Raw genomic sequence first — 20,936 nt, forward strand, 5'->3', positions numbered from 1 at the left:
TTCCCAAAGTCAATCACCACCCTTCTCGATCATGGTGGCCCTAGGTAATCCTGTTTCTTTTTTAGACTTTTTTTTTTTTCAACGTTTATTTATTTTTGGGACAGAGAGAGACAGAGCATGAACGGGGGAGGGGCAGAGAGAGAGGGAGACACAGAATCGGAAACAGGCTCCAGGCTCTGAGCCATCAGCCCAGAGCCTGATGCGGGGCTCGAACTCACGGACCGCGAGATCGTGACCTGGCTGAAGTCGGACGCTTAACCGACTGCGCCACCCAGGCGCCCCGGTAATCCTGTTTCTGACAGAGTCCCTGCAATTCCCAGGATCCTGCCCCCATCCCAGGGCCTCCCTAATTCCTGTTCCTCCTCCCCAAAGCCGGAGTGTGGGTGGAAGGGGACTCAGATGAGCTTCCCAAACTTTAGTCACAGATGAGCCCTCTCCTTAATTTTTACTGGTTTAAGAATTTTCCTTAAATCAACTCCTTTTAAACCTAAAGACACATTTAAGGGTGCCTGGGTAGCTTAGTCGGCTAAACATGGGGCTTCAGCTCAGGTCATGATCTCATGGTTTGTGGGTTCAAGCCCTGCGATAGGCTCTGTGCTGATGGCTCAGAGCCTGGAGCCTGCTTCAAATTCTGTGTCTCCCTCTCTCCCTCTCTCTCTCTCTCTCTCTGTCCCTTCCCCTCCCCCTGCTTATGCTCTGTGTCTCTCTGTCTCAAAAATAAACATTAAAAAAAAAGAAAGAAAGAAAACTAAAGACACATTTAGAACAAGGTAAACCCTTTGTATCACCGTCCAAATGAAAAACCATTATTCCCTGCCACAAACAGAAGATGCCACAGGAACACAAAACCAGACCATTTCCTCCAGAAGATTCCAACAAGGCCTGGTGTCAGTTCATAAAGTTCATTACAAGCAGAGAGAGCAGTACCAACCTGTCAACGTTGGAATCAGGCCCCAGGATGAAGTCCCACCTCAGCTACTGGCCCTGCCTCACCTGCTCCTGGCATAAATACCTCTACAGAGGCTAATGCCCAGACCCTACAATGCTCCCAGGAACACGTCCTGCCCCAGGTGTGGACCTGGGCTGGAAGAGAAAGAGAAATCCCCAGTGACTTCCAGTCTGAAACCTGTCCCCTGCCAAAGCCTCTCCCATGGGGCGGGGCTCGCAGGCAATGCTGGAAACCAGGATTCTTAGGAATTGGACAAGGGTGCTCCCCAGATGTCTGCCCTGAACCTCAGTTGGACAAATCTCTTTATTGTTTGTACCCTCGCTGGTTTCATGGAGGGTGGGGAGGGGGTAGGAGGGAGGGGCGGGGCAAAGAATTCAGGTGTAAGCGCTGGACCATTAGGGGCCTCGGACAGCATCCCCCTACTGTTCCACCTGCCTCCCGCCCACCTGGGAAGCCAGGCCCGCTCTGGACTGGTCACTGTGCCCAACACCCAAGTAACAGTGGCTCTTCCGCTCTTGAAAAACGCCCATTGTGCACACTCTGCGGAGCAGAAGCGCCTCTCTGGCCCCCAGCACGCCTTTATCCGGCTGACTACAGAAAGGTCCTGGAAGGCGAAGCGCCCGTGGGCGTCGGTGCAGGCAGCGGCCACTCAGGCCAGTCTCCCACCTCGAGGCAACACCAGCTCCAGCCGCATCTTTCCCCCTCCCACCGCTTAGACCTGGGGGCGGGGCCTGAGGGTCCCCCGAATAAATGGGAGCGGGGTCGGATCTGAGGTGGGGAGGGTTCATAATGGAGAGATTACGAAGCAGGGGTCCGGGGCCCCCGGCGCGCCTCCACCACCGCCGCCCACCCGCACTGCCGAAGGCCCCAGCCTCGACCTACCCGTGGCGGCCCGAGGCCTGGGACGCGCAAGCCCACGCGGGGGCCACTGTCTCGAGCCGCGCGGGCGGGATCCCGGGCGCTAATACCCCACCCCGCCCCCTCGTGGTGCTGGTGGCGGCAGCGGGTGATGCGGCCCCTTTAAATCCGGGCCGCCCCGCCCTGCGCTGCCGACTCCGCGGCGGCCCCGGATCCAGGCCGGGCCGCGGCTCTCGCCGCCCAGCCTAGCCTAGTCCAGCCCGGCCCGGCCCAGCCGCCCAGCCGAAGCCGCCCGCGCCGCCAGCCCCGCGCCCCGGAGAAGCCGTCAGCTCGGCGCCCGGCCGGGTCCCCAGCGCCGCCCGCCCGCATCCCCGCCCGGCCCCGGGCCCCCAGCCCCTCCCCGCCCCGGGGCCGGGGCCCCCGCCGCCTCCCGGCCCCCGCGCCCCGGCCCCGGTTCCCCGGGCCATGCGGCCTCGGCCCCGCCGGCGCCCGCCGCGCACCCGAGGAGATGAGGCTCCGCAATGGCACCTTCCTGACGCTGCTGCTCTTCTGCCTGTGCGCCTTCCTCTCGCTCTCCTGGTACGCGGCGCTCAGCGGCCAGAAAGGTGAGCCCCCTCCCCCGCCGGGCCCCGCGCCGCGTCCCACACCTGGGCTCACCTGGGTGCTGGCCGCCGGAGCAGGGTCCGGCCAGTGGCCGCGGGAGGCGGCCGGAAGCCGACGCAGGCGCCCCTTCCCCGCCCGGGCGGCGCGGGAGGACGCCCCTCCCATCCTCGCCCCCACTTGTTTGCTGCCGGAATAGCGAAATTCTCCTCCGGCCTGGGCTGGGCCGCCGGGCCGAGCGGTCGGCAGATGCGCGGTGCGGCGCCCAGGACCCCAGACCGCTCTCCGGGAGTACAGTTACGCCGCTGCTAGGGCTGGTCGCTCCCACGGGCGAGCCGGGGACCTTGGAGTTTCTAGAGAGGGAAAGGAACACAAGGTCAAGCGATGGCTGTGGCCGGGTGGTCCCCAAGGTACCCCCTCCAGGCACCTGGGCGGGAGCAGGTACGGTGTTCCTGAGACAGGTGTAAGGGGGCAGCCAGAAATGCAGGCGGCACCCTCCACCCCACACCACCTCTCCACCCCATCCCACTGTGGGGACTGCTCCCTGGGGCCTCCACAGCCCTTCTCCATGACATCTGGCCCCAGGATTCTTCTGCAGGAACCTGGGTGCTGGGGAAGCCTTCCTGTGGCTGTCTGGCCCGTGGACAGCCTCATGAGTAGCCAGCCCAGCCCCGGTTACCTGTGAACTTATTTTGTGTGGTCTCATCCAACTTCCACCCCCCACCTGAAGTTTGGGCAGGCTGGCCAATCTATCACTGTGGCCCTCTGAGCTAGGTCAGCACACCTGGGGATGGGGGTAGGGACAGGCCACAGTACTGGCTGGAGTTGCTTGGTGTTGGCTGAGTTGGCTGGGGCTGAGTGGGGCCTTGGTGAAGGGCTGAGGAGGCCCTCACAGGCCTTGTCCACTGGGCCTGCAGCATGGGAGCCTCCGGGAAAAGCTGCTTCCTTCCTGCCTCCTGGCCTTCCTGCGGGAGGTCTAAGCAGGATCAGGTTGAGGCCAGCTGACCCTCTGCCACCCTCTTACCTCCCGCTTCCCTATTCCCCAACCCTGTGCTAAATGAAACTGGAGGAGGAGGACTGAGGGAGTATCTGGAACCTTCCTGACCCTCCAAGCCACAACGGCCCCCACCTGTCTCCTGCCTGACCAGCCCAGTCTACTGCAATTTGCCAGCCTGTTTGGGTTTGAGGGCTTAGGGCTCCAGAGGCCCTGAAGGGAGATCCTTAGGGCTTGGCACAGATCAGGCATGGCTAGGGCAGAGTTCTCTGTAGATAGGTGTGTCACCAGGGGGATGGCATTTTGGACCTTTGGAAGAGTAGCCACATAAGCAGACTGGCATGGAGGCCAGGGTGGGGCCATATCTAATGTGCTGGGGCACATCTGTCTGGTCGTGGGTGGGTTGATGAGACAGGGTGCCAGGTCCTGTCCTCAGCCAGGCTGCAATTCCTGTGTGCCTCTTGCAACAGCCACATGCCCTCAGCTTGGTGTCAGGAGCTCTAGGGCAAGGCCCCCAACTCAACCTGTTCTCTGGGAGCCTAGCTGGCGATGAATCTCCAGAGACAGAAGAGTGAGGGGAGATACCAGTGTTTCCATCTAGGCCCACCCTCTCTGAGAGGGGTATCCGGGAGGCTGGTAACCAAGCAAAAGAAGTGCTGGGCTCAGTTGCAGGAGTGCTCTTAGAAGCCCAAAAGCCTGTGAGATAGGGCGAGGTGTGTGACCTGGGATTTCCTGTCAAGAGCTATCACTGTTTTAAGGGGCCCAGTGGAGCAAGCCAGGGCTTTGGAAGCATCAAGAAAAGCCTGGATCCGGGCTCTTATGCAAACCCTTCTCATTCTTACATGTAGACAACTGTGTTAAGCCTGTGCGTGGGGGAGCCAGACCAAGCCAGGCTGAGGCCAAACTTGACCCCATCTTCCAGTTTGCAGTGAGTGAGGGGTTTAGGATAGGGCTGGCACAGGCACCAGTACATACGGGAAAGGCAGAGAAACCCGGATGGGGAAGAAAGGTGGGCTGGGAGCCAGAGAAAGGAGGCAGCAGGAGCTTCCTGGAAGCTCAGGGCCAAGTGCCAGGAAGGACACCTAGGTCTTGGCAAGCTGGACCCTGGATACAAGTTTAGGGCCCACTGTCCTATCCAGCCTTGACCAGATTTGTGCCATGGCTCCACTAGCACTCAAATTGCAGCCCTCAGCCAAGCCCATCACCAGGGAGAACAGCAGACCCTGCGGGGCCCATCCTGTACCCTCCCTAGCATCCCAGCCGCCTCAACCTCAACAACCACAGACACCCTCCTTGACCTCCTGGGAGGGGTGGGTGCAAGGCCTGGAGAGGAGAGGAACACCTGCCCCCACCTGCAGGTTCACAGCAGACCTTCCCTGGGCCTGCCACCTGCCTGTGCCCCTCTGTGCTTGTTTCCCCTTCCCTAAGTACTTGGCAAGGGTCTGTGCCCAGCTTGGCTCTTCAATCTGTTTTTTCAATCAAGAGAGAAGAGGGTGGGGGGAGACTGTGGTCTCCAAGGTCACATGTCCTGATTACTCCACCTTCAGGTGGGGGGAGGGGTGGGAAAGGCGCCACTAGGGCGGCCACAGCTGCAGTTCTTCCCTATGGCCAGCTGCGCCAGGGACCAGGCCCTCCACCCCTCCTCCGTGGGCCAGGAAGGTGTGGAGGGAAGGAGAAGCCAAAGTGCCCTCAGCCTTAGCTCCCAGGAACTTCTGTCCCACCCCTCAGGGGCGAGGGGCTCCCCAGGCCTTTGCCCCTCCCATCACTGGAGCTGCCCGCCCCCCACACCCATTCAACACTTCAATCCAGCTACCTAGCCCAAAAAGGTTGCAGGGGGGTGGGGAGGGGTTGCTAGGATGGTCTGGCAGAGCCCTGGCACGTCCAGCTCAGCCTATGGGGAGGTAGGCACCCAGCTTGAGTCTGGCTTTGATGGGCAAGGACAGAATTGCCCCAGAGCCAGGGAAGTCAAGGACAGTGGTCAGTCTGGGGACCTTGCAGGCAGAACAGGAGCAGGGGCAGGCTGCTGAGGGACAGGGCCTGCGGTGTTGAGGGAAATGACAAAGGGTTGGTGTGGGCAGGAGCCAGGGCCTGTCACCTGCTGGTAAGCAGAGGAAGCTCAGGACCTGGGTGGAGGGAGGCCCCTAGGAAGGGAGGCCATGGTGGGGAGCAGGCTGGGCCCAGTCCTCAGTGGCCAGGGGACTCAGGTGGCCACTGCTGCTCACCTGGCTTGTCTGCCCCTGCCAGGTTAAGGTTGAACTGAACTCAGCCTACGGAACAGAGAAGGCCTGGGAGGAACAGCAGTCAGAGAGGAGTGAGGCCTCCAACCTCCCCACATGTCACAGAGCAGGCAGCTCCAGAACTCCCTCCTGGGGGCCTTGGCACTTCCAGTCCCCCTTTCCTGTCCTGTCGAGCATCTGCCCCAGAGGAGGACACTCCTGGCGCCTGGTGCCACCCAACCCTAAGCTGGCTGGGTGGGTGTTTGTTGGGGGTGGCTGGCTCCCGTTCAAGGGGTCAGGTTTCCAGAGTAACCCAGCCACTGAACCCAGCGCAGAGCCTCACAGATCTTGTAACCTGACTCCCCTCCCTCCCCCTCCAGGGATGTCCCTGTGGGGAGAGCTGATGAGTGCAGAGTGCCTTAGGGAGGGTCTGTTTGGCTCAAACCCCCACCCCACCCCCACAGCTTCCTCTCCCCCTAGGATTTACCACTTAGACCTCTGCCCTGTGCAGTTTAAGGGGGTGTGTCCTGAGATGACAGAACTTTGCCTTGGTCCTGACCTTTGGTGCCCATAGCTGGGTTGGGGTGGCAACACCATCCCAGGGCATTCTGGGGGCTATGACCCCACCAGGGATCAAGGAACAGAAGAGCTGCCTAGGGATGGGAAGGGAGTTCTGGAAGGCTTCCCGGACTTGAAAACTGAACTTTGAAACTAGGCCTTGAAGGTTACATGGGTTTTCATTTGGCCCAGAAGAGAAGAGGGGATCTCAGGCAGAAGAGGTGGCACAAGCAAAGGCACAGACATGAGACAAGGAAAAGGAGTTGTATGTGGTGGCAACTAAAGAGGGCAAACCCGAGATTAGAAAAGACATTGTGTGCACAGCCCTGCGGGACCTGGCTGCACCAGCCACAGGCAGGGATGTCTCATCCTTGCTCACTGGTCCCTGCCAAACCAGGGGAGCTAGGTACTTGGCACCCTGCAGAGCCCTTTCCACTGTCAGGAAGCCCCACCTCTGTGCTGCTTCGGGATGGCATGCAGACCCTTGGAGGTGGCACATGTCCAGTACAGGTCTCCAGAGAAGTGGGTCTCTGGGCATCCAGAGCTTGTTCCCTCTCTCCTGCTAACTCACTGAGTGACCCGGGACTAGTTCCTCAATTTCATTTGCTCCTCTGAGCACTGGAGACCGTGACTGCAGCAGCTACCTCTTGGGGCTGGAGTGAGACAGAGAATCCAGAGTTGGTGCTTAGTGCAGAATGGGTCCTGGGGCCCATCAGGAGGATAGAATGAGAGTCTGGAGAGGGCTATCCCCAGAGGGCCTTGGGGCAGCCTATGGTCTGCTCTGTGAACACAGGTGGGGAGCAGAGGAGAGAGGCTGAGAGGAGGGAGAGGGAAAGGACAGAGAGCTGGGTCCTTGTGCCGTGGATGGGATGTTGGCATCCCATCTCCTGGAAGAAGCAGATGCTGCAAGAAGAAGCGAGAAGGGGCTTTGGGAGCCACTAGGTGAGGATTCAGTCTATTGGCTGACCTGGAAGTGATCCTGCAGCCTTTCCTCAGATGTTTCCTCAAAGGTGAAGACAAAAGGGTAGGGGGAGAGTACTGAAGAAGATCAATCCTTCCAGTGAAGACTTTGCTCCCCACGGTGTGAGTGTCATTGTGACTTCAGAGTGACCCTAATGTACACACCTCCTCCCCTCCACCCCCGGACCTGGCATGTGGCAGGCACAAGAACAGATGTAGATGGGCTATCGCACAGATGGGCACAAAAATGTGCATACTGGCTCACTCGAGGGGCAGTAGGTCAGTGCTTGGCTGCCCCCTGGTGACAGCGTGCGAACTACCCACAGGGGATGTGGTGGACGTGTACCAGCGGGAGTTCCTGGCGCTGCGTGACCGGCTGCACGCGGCTGAGCAGGAGAGCCTCAAGCGCTCTAAGGAGCTCAACCTGGTGCTGGACGAGATCAAGAGGGCTGTGTCGGAGAGGCAGGCGCTGCGAGAGGGGGAGGGCAATCGCACCTGGGGCCGCCTGACTGGTGAGCGCTGGAGCCACACGAGGCAGGGGAGGCGGGGCTAATCGCAGGCCGCTTGGTCTGAGCCGGCCCTTCCCGACCCACCCAGAGGATCCACGACTGAAGCCGTGGAACGTCTCGCACAAGCACGTGCTGCACCTGCCCACCGTCTTCCATCACCTGCCGCACCTGCTGGCCAAGGAAAGCAGCCTGCAACCTGCCGTGCGCGTGGGCCAGGGCCGTACTGGAGGTAGGGGCGGGTCCCGAGAGGGACTAGAGGCGGGGATGGGAGGGGGGCGGTCCCGGCATCCAGCCAGTATGCGATCTCCGCACCCCTGCAGTGTCGGTAGTGATGGGCATCCCCAGCGTGCGGCGGGAGGTGCACTCGTACCTGACAGACACGCTGCACTCGCTCATCTCGGAGCTGAGCCCGCAGGAGAAGGAGGACTCGGTCATCGTGGTGCTGATCGCCGAGGCGAGTGGGCTGGGGTACGGGGTGGGGGTGGGGGCATTCAGAGAACACACGGCACAAAACAAGGAGAAATAAAACAGCAACATTCTGGAGGAAAAAACTTACCAGAAGTTCAACTGTCAGATTCATTCACAAATTTATGAAGGGAAAAAAAGAAACAAGTTTTAGCGCCGCCTCGTGGAGATGCCAGTTACCTAGGCTGCCCCACCCCTGAGGCCCCAGGTACAGCTTTTTGTGAGGCATTATGGTCCCTAGGCCCAGACTTATTCGGCCCTCAGGATGGGGGGCTCACTTCTGTGCGTGGGGTCATCTGAAGCCTGCACGCTTCTGACCCCAAGCCATTTGGGGCCAGGCTGAAGCCAGGCTTAGGGAGGGCTCTTGGTCTCCCCACAGACTGACCCACAGTACACCTCGGTGGTGACAGAGAACATCAAAGCCTTGTGAGTACTGGCAGTCCAATAAAGCTGGTGCGGGGAGGGCTTTGCAGGGTGCTGGGCAGGCAAGTGCCTGCTTCTCATTTTAGCTGAAAGAGGGTGGGTACAGAGAGGTGGCCTAGCCCCTCTGGAGCCTGACTGCCTCTAGGATGGGTGTGGTGTTGGGCAGTGTCTGCTTGGTGGGCCTTAATAAAGGGACAGGGTCTGGCTAGCTCGGCTCTGCCCTAACTCTGGTGCCTGGACGCTGCACACCCACCCGCCTTTCCTTTCCCCCAGGTTTCCCACGGAGATCCATTCTGGGCTCCTGGAGGTCATCTCCCCTTCCCCCCACTTCTACCCTGACTTCTCCCGCCTCCGAGAGTCCTTTGGGGACCCCAAGGAGAGAGTCAGGTACTAGCAGTCCCCCCTCTCCCGGGCCCCAGCCACCCACCCACCTGTGCTGAGAACCCAGTCTGTTGGTGCCAGTCACCCAGGCACTTCCTTGCAGTGCCTCCATTTATCCATTGGAGGCCCCCTACATGGGGTTGGGATGGGGGGTCCAACCCACCCAGTGGCCTCTGTGGTAACCACACTGGAGGTGGAGGGGTCTGAGCTCCCGAAGCCCCTACCCCACAGGTGGAGGACCAAACAGAACCTCGATTACTGCTTCCTCATGATGTATGCGCAGTCCAAAGGCATCTACTACGTGCAGGTCAGCACTGAGACCCTGCTCTGCACCCCCCTCCCCACCAGCCCTGGACCCTGGCTGGGCCCAGGTGGTGAGCCCCACCATGCCCCATGCCCATCCTGAGTCTGGATCCTCCTTCTGCCCACCACTGTGCAGCTGGAGGATGACATTGTCGCCAAGCCAAACTACCTGAGCACCATGAAGAACTTCGCCCTGCAACAGCCTTCTGAGGACTGGATGATCCTGGAGTTCTCCCAGCTGGGCTTCATTGGTGTGCCCCCCCTGCCCGACCCCATTCCATTGACCCCACCAGGGCCCCTCAGTCCAGCCTACCTCTGCCTCCTATGGCCCTGGTACCACACAGGGTCATGCTTGTGAGCTTTGCCAGGAGTGTCTGTTTTCACCCTTCCTGTGCCTCCGCATGTCGGGGCTCACTACCCCTGGCTGCCCCCTTGTGCTCGCACCTGCCTGCAGCTGGCCATAGAGCTTACTGTGGGAACCTCCTTGGTGACCCTCCCCCCCCACCCCCCCACCACAGGGATTAAGAGGAAGTAGGGCAGGGCAGAGCTGCCCACCCAGCATGCTTTTCCACCCCCAGGGAAGATGTTCAAGTCGCTGGACTTGAGCCTGATTGTGGAGTTCATCCTCATGTTCTACCGTGACAAGCCCATTGACTGGCTCCTGGATCACATCCTGTGGGTGAAGGTCTGCAACCCCGAGAAGGATGCGGTGAGCGGGGGCTGCACAGAGGTGGGGGGGGGCGGTGGGGTACATGGCTTCCAGCATGGAATATGTCCGTGTCCATGTGCCACCTGACATGGGGAGACAGCAGAGCCAAGCTGAGCCCTAGGGCGTCCCCCTCCCCCTGCAGAAGCACTGTGACCGGCAGAAGGCCAACCTTCGGATCCGCTTCAAGCCATCCCTCTTCCAGCATGTAGGCACTCACTCCTCACTGGCGGGCAAGATCCAGAAACTGAAGGTGGGCGGTGCTACACGGGACTGGCCGGGTACAGGCAGAGCCCAGGCCCAGGTGGGGCAAGCGGGAGGCAGGGCAAGATCAGGGCCCTCCCTAGCACCACTGTCCCTCCTTGGTGTCAGGACAAGGACTTTGGGAAGCAGGCGCTGAGGAAGGAGCATGTGAACCCACCGGCCGAGGTGAGCACAAGCCTCAAGACATACCAGCACTTCACCCTGGAGAAGGCCTACCTGCGCGAGGATTTCTTCTGGGCCTTCACACCTGCTGCAGGGGACTTCATCCGCTTCCGCTTCTTCCAGCCGCTGCGTCTTGAGCGGTCAGTACCAGTGCCCCTTGTTCTGCCTTGGGGGAGTGGCAGGGTAGCCACCAGGGTACAGGCCTCACTACAAATTTCTGGACCTGCACATGCCCCTCTGTGAGCACCCCCAGCAAATCACTTAACCTCACCATGCCTCAGTTTCCATATCTGAAAAGTGGGGTTCATAGTGGCAGCTACTTGAAGTCAGGCAGTGCCCACAGGAGTTCTGTGACACTGGCCCATCACCATCATTGCCCTGCACAGCCCAGTGGCTGCCCCAGGTGGTACCCAGACTCCTTCAGACGCCAGGGCCCAACCCCTACACTCCTGGCCCAGGCGTGGCCTTTGGTCTGCTAGACAGTGTGCCAGTGCAGCACCCCGCCCCTGCAGCAGCTCACAGGCCTGTCTGGCTGCAGGTTCTTCTTCCGCAGCGGGAACATTGAGCACCCAGAGGACAAGCTCTTCAACACATCCGTGGAGGTGCTGCCGTTTGATGTGAGTGTGATGGGGTGTGGATATACACTGACGCCTGCCCCTCCCACAGCCACTGGCTTCAGCCCCTTTCTTTTGCTCCCAGAACCCCCAGTCAGACAAGGAGGCCCTTCAGGAGGGCCGCTCAGCCACTCTGAGGTACCCTCGGAGCCCTGATGGCTACCTCCAGATAGGTGAGTGGAGGGGGGCAGGTGGAGGTGGGGGGAGTAGGCTAAGTTGGGGTCTGGAGGCAATCTCTCAGTGCTGCCCTCCCTCAGGCTCCTTCTACAAGGGTGTGGCAGAAGGTGAGGTGGACCCAGCCTTTGGCCCCCTGGAAGCACTGCGCCTCTCCATCCAGACAGACTCTCCAGTGTGGGTCATTCTGAGCGAGGTAAGCTAGACGGCACAGGACAGGGAGCTGGTCAAAGTAGCTAGATCAGGGCTGAACTCTGAGGCCCCAGCTGACCCCAAACCCCGTTCTTATAGATCTTCCTGAAAAAGGCCGACTAAGCGGAGGGCTTCTGAGGGTGCACTTTGGCTGGCCATGAAGCCCATGAGACCTGGGAGACCTGGGATGTTGTGGCTACTGCCCCTGGAGGGCCAGGCGTCACCGCCCCAAGCCTGAGGGGTTCTGCCCAGCGCTCCCCGCTCTGCAAGCCTGGGATCCCCAGGCCTGGGATCGCCGCTGGCCCGGAGGCCCCAGGAGCTGGTGCTGCCCCGCCCGCCCGGCCGCGGGAGGAGGCAGGCGGCCCCCACACTGTGCCTGAGGCCGGCCTGTGCCGCCCGCCTGGAACCGTTCACACCCCGGCCGGCTTGAGCCAGGCCGTTTTAGAAGAGCTTTTTCCTGGGCGTCCGCTGTCTCCGGCGCGAACACTGGAATGCATATACTACTTTATGTGCTGTGTTTTTTATTCTTGGATACATTTGATTTTTTCACGTAAGTCCACATATACTTCTATAAGAGCGTGACTTGTAATAAAGGGTTAATGAAGCGCGAGCCTCCCATGTGAGTGTTCCAAGCTCCCGCTGGTGGTGGGAGGCCAGGTGCCTGGCAATGCCACCCCTGCCCGCTGCCACCTCAGCCCTCCGTGCAGCTCTAAACCGCATTTCCTAGAGGGCCCAGGCCGCAGGGTCGGTAACTCCTGGGTGGAGGCGGCGCGGAATCGCGGTCCTGGCGACCCAAACCGCCTCTGCTTCCTGAGGACCATCCCCCCCCCCCCCCCCGCCAAAGGCGCCCCCTAGCTTCCATCATCCGTCCCAACTGCCTGCTCCAGAGGCGGCCTCTCAAGCCCAAGGCATCCCGACCTCCTGTTTCATGAGTCCCAGCCCGGCCCTGGTCCACGGTTCCGAAGCCCCCCACCCGCCGCCCCAGCTCACCTTCCGCCCCGTCTCCCGGTCGCTAACACATTTTAGGGTCTCCCGCCCACCTCGGGGCCTGTTCACTGCCTGGAAAGCTCCTCTCCACGGACGCAGCTAAAAAAACAATCACCTCTTTAGGGACGGTCTGCCCGGCCTGCAGGCCTTCCCCAGGTCTGGTCCCACAGGGCACCCGGACGTTTCCCTGAGAGCGCCCGTCACAACTACAATGACCACGTTGGTCGTCGCCCCCATGCCTCTGAGGCAGGGTGCCCTGAACATCCACACTGTGCCAGCTGGCAGGGACCGAGTGCTGACCGAGGAAAGTCCCCAGTGTCAGCTGTGAAAGCCAGGGGACGGGGAAGAGGGCGGCTGGGGAACAGTGAAGGGGCAGGCCTCAGAGGAGGAGACAGGCGACTACAGCGCTGAACGCGGGGAGAAGGAGCCGTGGGGTGAGCCCCGACGGAAAGGGCGGCCGTGGGCCCGGCCGAGAGGACCCTTTTCTTCTGCAGCCCCACACCCAGGAAGCCTACCCGACCGCTGCGGCCCAGGGCTGGGCTCCACAGCCCGCAGTGCGCGATCCCCTCCGACCTAGAGAGTGAATTCGGAGCCCGGTCACCGGCACTTTAATTGAAGATTAAGGATAAAGAGAGCACCCCCTCCCTTGTCCTCCCGGAAGCTCTGGCTTTTCTCCCGTTCCGTCGACCTGGCGTCCTCCATCTCAAACCCTGGGCAGCAGCGTCCGGAACGGTCCAAGGAGCGAGGCGCGCAGCGCGGCCGGGAGAAAGTGGACTAGCAGGCCGAGCGCCGCCAGCGCTACCAGCAGCCAGAGCGCGCTCGCGCTCGTGTACAGGGGAGCCAGCCTAAGGGCAGGGTTCAGCGGGGGCGGGGCGGAGCGACGGCGGCTCCGCCCACCTACCCTGCCGCCCAGCTCCACCCACCTCCGCCCAGCTTGGCCAGGACCCATCCCCCGCCCAAAAGGGACCCACCTCCAGCCAGTCTCCCAGTTTCTCTGCCCGGATGGTCAAGAGTCCTCCCACAAACCGCCTTTCCCCGGACCCACGTGACCTCCCCGAGCCCCGCCCCTGCTCTCACCTTTGCTGCGGCGAGCGCGCGTAGCCCTGAAAGTAGCGGAGACGCGCGAAAAGGTAGACCAAACCGCACAGGGCCGCCGCACCTGGGAGAGGGGCGGGCGGGGCTAGGTGAGCCAGTTGGCGCGAGACCCTGTGGTTCCAGGGCGTGCACGCCCGCCCCGAGCCCAGACCTTCGTGAAAGAAGATTCCGGCGATCCAGAGCGTGGCGAGGAACAGCGGGAAGTACTCGCTGCAGTTCACTCTGAGGTGGGGGCGGGGTGGCGTGAGGGCGCGGGCGGGGGGCCTCGGACCCTGCAGCTGTCCGGGCTCGCTCCCTTCCTGCCCCAAGCCCTCCCTCCGCGCCTCACTGGGCTCGGTAGACACGCTCGAACTCGGGCGGGCCGGTGGTGAGCGGCGGCGACACGCGGAAGGCTCTGCGTGCAGAGATCACCTGCAGGGAGAAGTAGGCTGGGGGCGAGTAGGGGAGGGAGTCAGGTCTGGCTGCCCCGAGGCCCGCAACCTCCGCCAGGTTCCCACCTTTTCTCCTTTCTACACGCTGAACTTGTCATGATTCCCCTTTAAAGCCCCCATGGAAAATAAAGTCCTCCCGAGGGGACCTCGTGCCCCCTCTCTTTCTGGGCTTGTCCTGTGTCCAAGATGTTCAAGGGGAGGGCAAGGTCCCTCTTCCCCCACCCTGAGATGCGTCATAGTTACACCTGTACTAGGGAGGGGCCCTCAAGCTTAGGACTGTGCTCCTGAATCCTTTGACTTGCAAAACACAGACAAATGACCAGCTCCCACTCTAGACATGATCTTGGCTCTGGGGGTCCCTGAATAGGGCATGCCACCAGGGCTTGAGGGCAGAGTTGTCTGCATTCTCCCTGGTGCAGGGGAGCACACACCCTGTGGTTTACAGTTCCTGGTCCCCACCAATAGAGAGGCGGATGCAGTGGGGGGTGGGGAGGGCTCCTGACCCTACTTCCGGCCAGGATCACTCAAGCCTGGGGCCCTGTGCCTCCAAACTGTGGTGTGGTCTTCTGCTTTAGTTTCTCTGCTCAGGTGCTCTGGATTCTGCCCTAAGTCTGACATACATCCTCTCCCCTACCCCCCAGTTGGTTGCTACTGAGACTCATCTAGTCCAACACCAGGCCTCCAGGGCTCTGCCTTCCCCTGCACCGCCCCCCCCCCCCCCCCCCCCCCGCCATCCTGTTCCAGCATGGATGGATCTAAGTGCACAAGGGCCTTTCTCTTGGTCTCAGGGCAGGCCCCCATCACACACACAGCTCCAGTGCTGGTTGTCTTCAGCTATCTTCCAGCAAGTCCTGTGGCGCTGGTGCGCTTAGTATGAGGCCTTCTGAAGAAATATCCCATCCCAAGTGCACTGTGGGTGCCAAGGCTATGTGGACCATCACAGTGTAGGAGCTAGAGGGGGGTCCCATGGCTACGTGAGGAGGGGCTAAGAACCGACCTTGCCAGTGCAGCAGGAGATCCAGTCAGCCTGTCTGCTCTGGCCCTTCCAGGGTCCCTGCCCAGGCTGAGCCTTGTCCTGGCCCATACAGTGTGGGGTAATGGCGTCCCAAGTGGTAAAGATATCTAGCCTCAGAACATGTCCTGTAGGGCCAGTCTAAAAGGCCACCATGCAATTTTGGAGGGCCAGGCAGCAGGTTCCAGCCCTGTCTAGCTCTATGCCATCCCAGCATAGAGAGAATGCCTTTGAAGGCAAAGCCGGGTCCTGCTGGGACCCCCAGAAAGAGGATAGCTGGAGAGGGCAGGGATCAGCTGGACCAGGGCCACCCCAGGCCCATGGCTGACCCACTTCTGTACCCACCACCAGATCACCCTTTCATTCTGGTGCCCCCCCATCCCAGATCCTAGAGCCTAACACACCTGCATGCCCCACCTGCTCCCTGAAAGCCCTTGCCCTCTTCCAGGGTTCTATATCCCATCCCCAGCCCACACAAGGCATGCCTACCTCAGTTGTCCCTCAGGGGCCTTTTTCCATTTCACTGTCCCCTCCGTTGGTCAGGCACCCATGTCAGCCTTGGTCCCTGCCCAGGGTTTCACAGTTCACCCTGCAAATACTCCTTCCACAGCTTTCCCTGTCCCTAACCAAGGACAGCACAAGCGTCTCAGCCCCGGGATATCCCAGCCTTCACTGGTGCCAGAAGAGCTTGGGCACCAGGAGTCTGGGCCAGAAGCCCTGCCTCTGCCCCGCACCCACTCTGGGCCCTCCAGCACTTCCCCGGGGCCTGGAGGGCAGAAGACAGGCTGCAGGAGTTCAGGGCCCACCCACCTCCCAAACGAGCCAGCGCACCTTGCAGCAGGACTCCCAGGAGGGTGACAGTGGCCAGAAGAGCCACGTCGTCCTTCATGGTGCTGGCAGGTCTGTCAGCCGGGCTGGTGTGTGGAAAGGAACTGCGGAGCTTTTATCAGCCCCTTTCCGCTGGCTCAGAGGCTGGCTCAGAGGCTGGTTGGGGAGAGGAAGACTGGCTCGATCTCCCCGCCCCTACTTAGTGGAGGGGGCACGACAGAGGGGTGTGGCCATGGCCAGCAAGAGCCCAGGAGCCTGGTCAGGCTAGGCAGACAGAAACCAGGGCCAGACAAAGCCTGGGCAGGACAGAGCAGCAGGCTGGGGACAACCCGGCCCCACCACTTCTTCCCAGGCATTCTTGCCTCTTCTATGCCTAGTCCTGTGCTGACAGAGCCCAAGCTATCCACCTGGGCACACCATAGTGTTGGGTCAACCCAGTGTCCTTCAGGCCCTGTACCCTCAGCAGGTCCTAGGTGGCTCTCCAGACCTCCCCTTGTCCTGAGTCTGGTCTCAGGAAACCAGAGGATCCTACCTGAACTAGCCCCCTCACCCCCCACACAACATGCCTACACCACTTCCTATTGATCAAGTCCTGCTTATTCTCAAATCCACCCCGCCCAACCCCCCCCCATGCACTTTCCAAGCCCTGCCCTGCCCCAGTCATCTCTCACCTGGACACAGGTCATGGGTTCCTCCAGGGTTCCCAGCCCTGACCCCACTCCCACCCATACACATCCACTTACCTATTTCCCTGATCACAGCCCAGTGCTCTTATATAACATGCAATTCTGACAGCAGGGCAGTCCGGGCACCCAGACCAATTGGGCACAGCTGAGTCCCTGCTCCCCTCGAGAAACCTGATGCCCGCCGGTCTCACAGCTCCCTGGGCTCCATGCACACAGGCCATCCTGAAGCCCACCTTGCTGGCCTGGAAGGATGGGTCAGCCCACCCAGGGTGGTTGAGCCCAGCATCTCCTGGGACTCACACCTCAGAACAGTCACCTGCTGTTTCTGCCTGCCCAGGGTCCCTCCTTCCTGAGGTTCCAACCCTTCCTATTGTCAGGTCCTGTGGTGTGGACATAGCTGCCTCCCACCCTTCCTGGGCTTGAGGGATGAACGTATGAGTCCAAACTGACTGAGCCAAGGCTAACTCAAGATGGTGAGATGCAGTTCTGGAAACTTTCTAAGGACTTTGGGAAGGGGAACTCAAAGTGAGGAGGAAGATTTCTGAGGGCCATTTATGGCTACTGGCCAACCTGAGGAAGACAGAGCTAACGCAAGGCCACGCCTTGAGGAGAAAGGTGGCCAGTGTCCTAGAGCCTCCTGGGACCACCTTGCCTGGGACCCACCCCCCCCCCCCCCCACCTCCCAGCCCTTGGCCATTCAGCCTTTCCGTTTTATAACACAGCCACTTCTCCTTTTGGCTCAAGCTGGTTGGAGGCGGGTTTTGGTCAGCTGTGGCACAGTCCAGACTGATACCTGAGCACAGGCAGGAGCTGGCAAGGCCACAAGCAGGCACAGGCCATGCCGTGGGATGAACAGAGCAGCTGGGTCTTTGGGGCAACTGCCACTGCTTTTAGTCTTGGGCCATTGTGATCTCCTGGCACCCTCTGCCTGGTCTCTCTGGGGGAGTCTCCATATGTCAGGGTCATGTGACCTCTGGAGCTCTATCCTTGCCACCCAGCTGGCCTCCTTCCTTGCTGTCCCCAAGCCTGGGTTCCAGCCCAAGAGCTTTGTTGCTTGCTGGGCTCCCCAAGAACCCCTTTTACCCTCTCATGGTCTGGCCAATGCCCAACAAATGCCCCTTGCCATCATTGCCCCCAGCAAACTAGCTGCTCCCCAGGGGCCGCAGCGGGCTCCTCAGAGGCAGGGATGGGTCTCCGTGTCTGTGCCCTGCTTTGGACCAGCTTGCCAGTCACCATGGCAGGTGCTCAATGGTGGAGAAATGACTGACAGAAGCTCAGAAAGAGACTGGAGCACAAGGGAACAGATGCCAGACGTGCCCTCGAGCTCTCTCTCTGCCTGCTCAGCACTCCTGTCCTCCCTGAAAGTGGTCCTGACCACAGCCTCCTGCTCTGGCCACCCCTCTGACCCCAGCTGGGACCCCAGGAGCAGGCAGACCGTGTGCCAGCGTGTTTGCGTGAAACACATGTGTCCGTGGCAGTCATGGCATGTGTTTCTCAGGGCCCCTGGGCTTGCTAGCATGTTGGAGTTCATCTGGGCCTACGTGTGTGTCTGTGGGTCTCTGTGCATTTCAGGGGCTTCTCTCTGCCAGACTTTCATTTCCTCTGAGGCCTAGACATCTTCCCTTCCAAGCTGATCCCCTTCCCTGACAACAGGAAGCTGAGGCAGCTTCTGAGGAAGTCCTGGGGCAGATGTCCAGGCAGTAACTGGGGTCTCCACCCCTGGAGCTCTCCCCAGATCCTGCAGTTTCCACCTCGCTCCCTCTGCCCTTGCCCAGTCTCTCAGAGCCCTGCCTAGGCTGTGCCTGCTCTGGCTGACAGAGGTCCAGCCCGGGGCCCTCCAGGCAATGGGCCACCCACTCACCCTCCTGGGCAGCCCTTGTTAGACGCTCACCTCATGAAGGAAGTGTAAAAGCCCCTCCCTGAGCCCCTGCAGGACATGCCTCTGCCCTCCAGCCCCTATGGGGCCCCGAGGAACCTTCTAGAAGCTGAGCTCACCAAGGATCTCTGGAGAGTGATAGAGTCAGCAGAACCATTATGTTGAGAAGAAACCACAATTTCAGAACAATAGACCACCATAAGCAGTGCAGAACTCGGACACTAAACTAAATTTAAAAAGGTGGGGAGCACGGGGCTGGCTCAGTTGGAAGAGCATGTGAATCTTGATCTCGGGGTTGCAAGTTCAAGCCCCACATTGGGTATAGAGATTACTTAAACTTAAAAAACAAAAAAGATGTTGAAATGATTTTACTTACCCAAAAAGTTGCAAAAATAGTACACAGTTTCCATATACCCTTCACCCATCTCACTCTAAGGTGAAAATCTGATTTAACCATAATTCAGTTATACAAACTAGGAAATTAACCTTGACACAAACCTATCAGCCATTCTACAGGTATCATTCAAATTTCCCCCAATTCTCCCACTAAAATAGGACAGAGGACTTAAAAACATTATGCTAAGTTGTGCCCCAAACACAAAAGACCACATAGCGTATGACTCTCATTATATGAAATGTCCAGAAAAAGCAGATCAGAAGAAACAGAGAACAGATCACAGGCAGCCTGGGGGTGGAGGGGCAGATATGAGGAAGATGTTCTAGAACTGGATTATGGGGATGTTTGCACAGCTCAGTAAATTTACTCAAAGTCACTGGATTGTACACTTAAATTGGGCAAATGTTGTGGTATGGAAATTGATTCTTGAACAAGACAGGGGTTAGAGGTAGCAACAGTCAAAAATCAGAATTCCCCCCAAACTTAACTACTAATAGCCTACTGTAGACCAGAAGCCTTACCCATAACATAATAATTAACACATATTTTGCATTTTACATGTATTATACAGTATATTCTTACAATAAAGTAAGCTAGAGAAAATTAAGAAAATCGTGAGGGACCACCTGCCTGGCTCAGTCTGTAGAGCATGCGACTCTTGATCTCAGCGTTATAAATTTGAGCCCCACATTGGGTGTAGAGATTACTTAAAAATAAAATCTTAAAAAAAAAAGAAAATCATAAGGAAGAGAAAAAACATTTACAATACTGTACTGTATTTATTGAAAAAAAAATCCACGTGTAAGTGGACCTGCGCAGTTCAAACCCGTGTTGCTCAAGGGGTCAACTGGACACCTCAGTAAAGCAGAGTGCGAGCAGGGGTGGGGAGAGGCAGAGAGAGAGAGGGAGACACAGAATCCGAAGCAGGCTCCAGGCTCTGAGATGTCAGCCTAGAACCCGAAGCAGGGCTTGAACTCACAAACCATGAGATCATGACCTGAGCCAAAGTGGGACGCTTAACTGAGCCACCCAGGTGCCCCTAAGCTTTCTGCACAAAAAAATAAAGACCTATGATGATAGCATGTCTTGCTCCTTTCAGCCCAACCTGCCCCCAGCCCACACTCCACCTGCAGAAACACCTCACAGATTCATGGCTCTGATCTTGGTCCTCCTCAACCTGGTGCTATTCGGGCACTGGGGCCCCTTAGACAACCCCCTAGGACTCCTGGGACCCTTCCCTGGCTACCCTTGTCCCTTTCTGTTTTCCTGGGTTTTCTATCTACCCAGCCTTCCAGGAGTGCCTGTGAGGGGATGCCTCTGCTCCACCTTATCTCTGGCTCTGTGTGTAATGGGTGCTCAAAAAAACATACCCATGAAGGGGCAAAGACTTCCCAGCTGGCCTGGCTGCCCTTCCGCCCCCTCCCCTTGGAAACCATTGAACTGAGAATAGGGAAACAGTGACCTGAGTAAATAGAACAGATCCCTTTAGAGGATGGGGGGGCAGGCAGGGCACTTGCCATAGTGTTGCAAGGTTTTTACAAGGACACCTGGCCTCTGCTTCAGCCAGTGGGTTCTGGACCTGGGAACTGATTTGGGTCTGGAAATGGGCAAGGGATCATGAGTTTCCACTGGCTCGGCTAACCTAGGTTTCTGCTGATCCATTCTTTTTTTTTTTTTTTTTTTTTTTTTTAAGTTTTTTTATTTTGAGAGAGACAGAGACAGCATGAGTGGAGGATGGGCAGAGAGGGAGACAGAGAATCCCAAGCAGGCTCTGAACTGGCAGGACAGAGCGCAACGTGGGGCTCAAACCCAGGAAACCATGAGATCATGACCTGAGCCGAAATCAAGGGTCAGACGCTCAACCGACTGAGCTACCCACGTGCCCCTCTGCTGACCCATTCGTGATCTCTTTTGGTTATATCTGTTAAGCAGCATACCCTCGTCGGCTGCCCATCTCTCTGGTCACTAGGTCACATTCTGCACACCATCACTCTAGACTCTGCCATTCTGATCTTTCCAACCATCATGGTAGTCACTGACACCTGACTTGCGATAGGTGTGTGCCACCACCTGGTCTCTATTTTTCTTTCTTTCTTTCTTTCTTTCTTTCTTTCTTTTCTTTCTTTCTTTCTTTCTTTCTTTTTCTTTCTTTCTTTCTTCCTTCCCTCCCTCCCTTCTTTCTCTTTCTTTCTTTCTCTTCCTTCCTTTCTTTTTTCTTTCTTTTCTTTTTTTCTTTCTTCCTTCCTTCCTTCCTTCTTTCTTTCTTTCTCTTCCTTTCTTTTTCTTTCTTCCCTCC

At 58.8% G+C, this 20,936-nt stretch overlaps 2 protein-coding genes across 3 annotated transcripts; one reads left to right on the forward strand and one right to left on the reverse strand.

The window, feature by feature from the left end:
• Positions 1 to 2,266: 2,266 nt before the first annotated feature.
• On the forward strand, positions 2,267 to 11,932 carry MGAT4B (alpha-1,3-mannosyl-glycoprotein 4-beta-N-acetylglucosaminyltransferase B). Of its 2 annotated transcripts, none has more exons than XM_047082904.1 (15): positions 2,267 to 2,412; positions 7,462 to 7,647; positions 7,733 to 7,873; positions 7,965 to 8,098; positions 8,489 to 8,535; positions 8,806 to 8,919; positions 9,145 to 9,220; positions 9,353 to 9,467; positions 9,795 to 9,925; positions 10,068 to 10,130; positions 10,295 to 10,488; positions 10,887 to 10,965; positions 11,048 to 11,135; positions 11,220 to 11,332; positions 11,428 to 11,932. In XM_047082904.1, the coding sequence occupies exons 1-15, from the start codon at positions 2,316 to 2,318 to the stop codon at positions 11,449 to 11,451; spliced, it is 1,602 nt and encodes a 533-aa protein (XP_046938860.1). In that variant the 5' UTR covers positions 2,267 to 2,315; the 3' UTR covers positions 11,452 to 11,932. The 2 variants fall into 2 exon arrangements, with proteins under 2 accessions (XP_046938860.1, XP_046938851.1); XM_047082895.1 differs by having other exon boundaries at positions 2,270 to 2,412; positions 10,068 to 10,175.
• A 975-nt stretch (positions 11,933 to 12,907) lies between these two features.
• Positions 12,908 to 15,830, reverse strand: LTC4S (leukotriene C4 synthase). The gene is made up of 5 exons (XM_047092224.1): positions 15,685 to 15,830; positions 13,739 to 13,838; positions 13,562 to 13,632; positions 13,393 to 13,474; positions 12,908 to 13,160 (listed from the first exon to the last, which is right to left on the reverse strand). The coding sequence occupies exons 1-5, from the start codon at positions 15,740 to 15,742 to the stop codon at positions 13,019 to 13,021; spliced, it is 453 nt and encodes a 150-aa protein (XP_046948180.1). The 5' UTR covers positions 15,743 to 15,830; the 3' UTR covers positions 12,908 to 13,018.
• Between the last annotated feature and the right edge of the window lie 5,106 nt (positions 15,831 to 20,936).

Source organism: Lynx rufus, unplaced genomic scaffold, assembly GCF_022079265.1.
Source record: "Lynx rufus isolate CCGP_SWC_20201006 ecotype Redwood Valley unplaced genomic scaffold, mLynRuf1.p SCAF_1, whole genome shotgun sequence".
Lineage (NCBI taxonomy): Eukaryota > Metazoa > Chordata > Mammalia > Carnivora > Felidae > Lynx > Lynx rufus.